Source organism: Colobus angolensis, unplaced genomic scaffold (genome assembly GCF_000951035.1).
Source record: "Colobus angolensis palliatus isolate OR3802 unplaced genomic scaffold, Cang.pa_1.0 Scaffold9829, whole genome shotgun sequence".
Lineage (NCBI taxonomy): Eukaryota > Metazoa > Chordata > Mammalia > Primates > Cercopithecidae > Colobus > Colobus angolensis.
This window is the reverse complement of record NW_012123853.1, coordinates 1-2,611: the sequence shown is the minus strand read 5'-3', so window position 1 is coordinate 2,611 and position 2,611 is coordinate 1. Positions and strand designations below refer to the sequence as shown.

The window sequence follows — 2,611 nt, the reverse complement described above, 5'->3', positions numbered from 1 at the left end:
CTTTTAAATAGTTTACCCGTTGAAATTAATTATTCTTAATGACCCTCAATACATTTTTTTTTTGGACAGAATCTCACTCTGTCACCCAGGCTAAAGTGCAGCAGTGTGATCTCGGCTTACAGAAATCTCCACCTCCTGGGTACAAGTGATTCTTGCGCCTCAGCCTCCCAAGTAGCTGGGACTACAGGTGTATGCCACCACACTCAGCTAGTTTTTTGTATTTTTTGTAGAGATGGGGTTTCACCATGTTGGCCAGGCTGGCCTCGAACTCCTGACCTCAGGTGATCCACCTGCTTCGGCCTCCCACAGTGTTGGGATTATAGGAGTGAGCCACTGTGCCCGGCCTACATTCTTTTTCCACACAATTTTACCTTTAGCCCATTTTGGTTGAAGAAAACACTGGAATGTGACATGGTTGTGAGAGGAATATTAAATATATCATAAATGATGTAGTTGGTAAAAAGTTAATCTTAATATCATTTTAGGACTCAAAGGAGAACGTGGGGACCAAGGAGTTCCAGGATACCCAGGAAAACCTGGAGCACAAGGTAGAGCATGAAATGTATCTACTGTGTACAGTCATGTGCACAATATAGCCCTTCATTCTCTTCCTGTTTGTATTTAAAATGATCGGAGAGGTAAGCTGAAAATACAAATTACTGTTATTCTTCTAATAATTCGGTGTACTGACTTGATGAAGGAGAACCAGTCTAGGAATTTGGAGACCAGGTAATAGTATCTGTGTTCTGCTTCTCTCTCTAGCTGTCAATGGAAAATAAAAATCCCTCACTTGTTCTGGGTCTCAGTTTCCTTGCCAATAATAATTTAGGCTCGAATGGACAATATGGGGGTAAATGCAAAGGGCAATGGAATACAATGAACAACTACAGTCCTAGTATTCCTTATTATCTTAAAAGTAAACAACAAAAATAACTAGATATATGACATCTGAATATAAGCCACTGTTTCTTGGAAGCATTAACTATTCCACTTCTAAGAGCATGGCATAATATAAATTATTCATTGTCAGAGCCTCCTAAGCACAGTTTTTACTGAGGCAAGAACCAGGTTTCCTAATTAGTAGGTTTGTTTCTACTTTTTTGAGCTCTGTGGTAATAGCATGCTGCTTATGGCCTATGTGGTCCTTAAACATTATTTTAATTTTCCATTTCAGGTGAACCTGGCCCTAAGGGAGATAAAGGAAACACTGGTTTGGGAGGAGTGAAAGGACAAAAAGGCTCCAAGGGAGACACATGTGGGAATTGTACCAAAGGAGAAAAAGGAGACCAAGGGGCTATGGGCTCACCGGGCCTGCATGGAGGGCCTGGAGCCAAGGGAGAGAAGGGGGAGATGGGGGATAAGGGCTACTGTGGAGATTCTGGGGAGAGGGGAGGAAAAGGACAGAAAGGTGAGGTGGGTATGAAAGGAGAAAAAGGTAGCAAAGGAGACAGTGGAATGGAAGGCAAAAGCGGCCACAGTGGTCTGCCTGGGGCCAAAGGTGATCCAGGGGTTAAAGGAGAAAAGGGAGAGTTAGGTCCTCCTGGTCTCCTGGGACCTACTGGGCCAAAGGGTGACACTGGCAGTAAAGGGGTCCGAGGCCCCATTGGGAAGAAGGGCTTTCGGGGCTTTAAAGGCTCCAAGGGTGAGGTGGCTAGAGTGCCCCGGTCAGCTTTCAGTGCTGCTTTGTCAAAGCCTTTTCCTCCTCCTAACATCCCCATCAAATTTGAAAAGGTTCTCTATAATGACCAAGGGAATTATAGTCCTGCCACTGGGAAGTTTAACTGCTCTATTCCTGGGACATATGTTTTTTCCTACCATGTTACGGTGAGGGGGCGACCTGCTCAAATCAGTCTGGTGGCCCAGAATAAGAAGCAGTTCAAGTCCAGAGAAACTCTCTATGGTCACGAAATAGACCAGGCCTCTCTCCTCATCATCTTGAAATTAAGTGCAGGAGACCAAGTCTGGCTTGAAGTGTCAAAAGATTGGAATGGGGTGTATGTCAGTGCTGAGGATGACAGCGTTTTTACTGGGTTCCTTTTGTACCCAGAGGAAACTTCTGGAATTTCACCATAAATTTTGTATCCTGAATCCTGTAGTTTAGATTTAGTGGAATAAGTCAGTTAACATAGAGTAGTGCCATTAGAAAACAACTTCCATGTTTTCAAGATTATAAAAATAATACAGAAAAATTAAAAGAAGTCACCTAGAGTCAATTATTATTCCTATTTTAAGGCACCTCCTTTAAAAATATTTATATGTATTTGAGAGCATATGTCTACTAACTTTGTAGCTAGCTTTTAAAATTTAGCATGATAATATTAGCATTACTCAATCAATTTAAGTATAATAATTAATATTTGTATACAATGTATGAATGGGATTTATAATTAATAAATATATTCTTACTAAATATCTTCTATATCTCAGATAAACGTGTGTCACTTCTTTCTGTGTGAATTATAGAGTATGAGAGCAAGTTTTTGACTATCTTGGGTGGGTTGCCTTCTGACAAAATGGAACTATTCTCATGTTAGTTTAATTCATGGAGATAACACAGAAAGGGTGGCAAAGACTAGCTAAAGGATATTTAAAATTTATCAATGTGTAAAGG

At 40.9% G+C, this 2,611-nt stretch overlaps 1 protein-coding gene across 1 annotated transcript; it reads left to right on the top strand.

Annotated features, from left to right (window-relative positions):
• Nucleotides 1-485: 485 nt before the first annotated feature.
• Nucleotides 486-2,073, top strand: LOC105505113 (otolin-1; the record flags this gene model as incomplete). The annotated part of the gene is made up of 2 exons (XM_011932812.1): nucleotides 486-548; nucleotides 1,175-2,073. Coding segments are annotated over 2 exons (962 nt in total), but the record flags the coding sequence as incomplete, so codon positions are not given.
• Nucleotides 2,074-2,611: the final 538 nt, after the last annotated feature.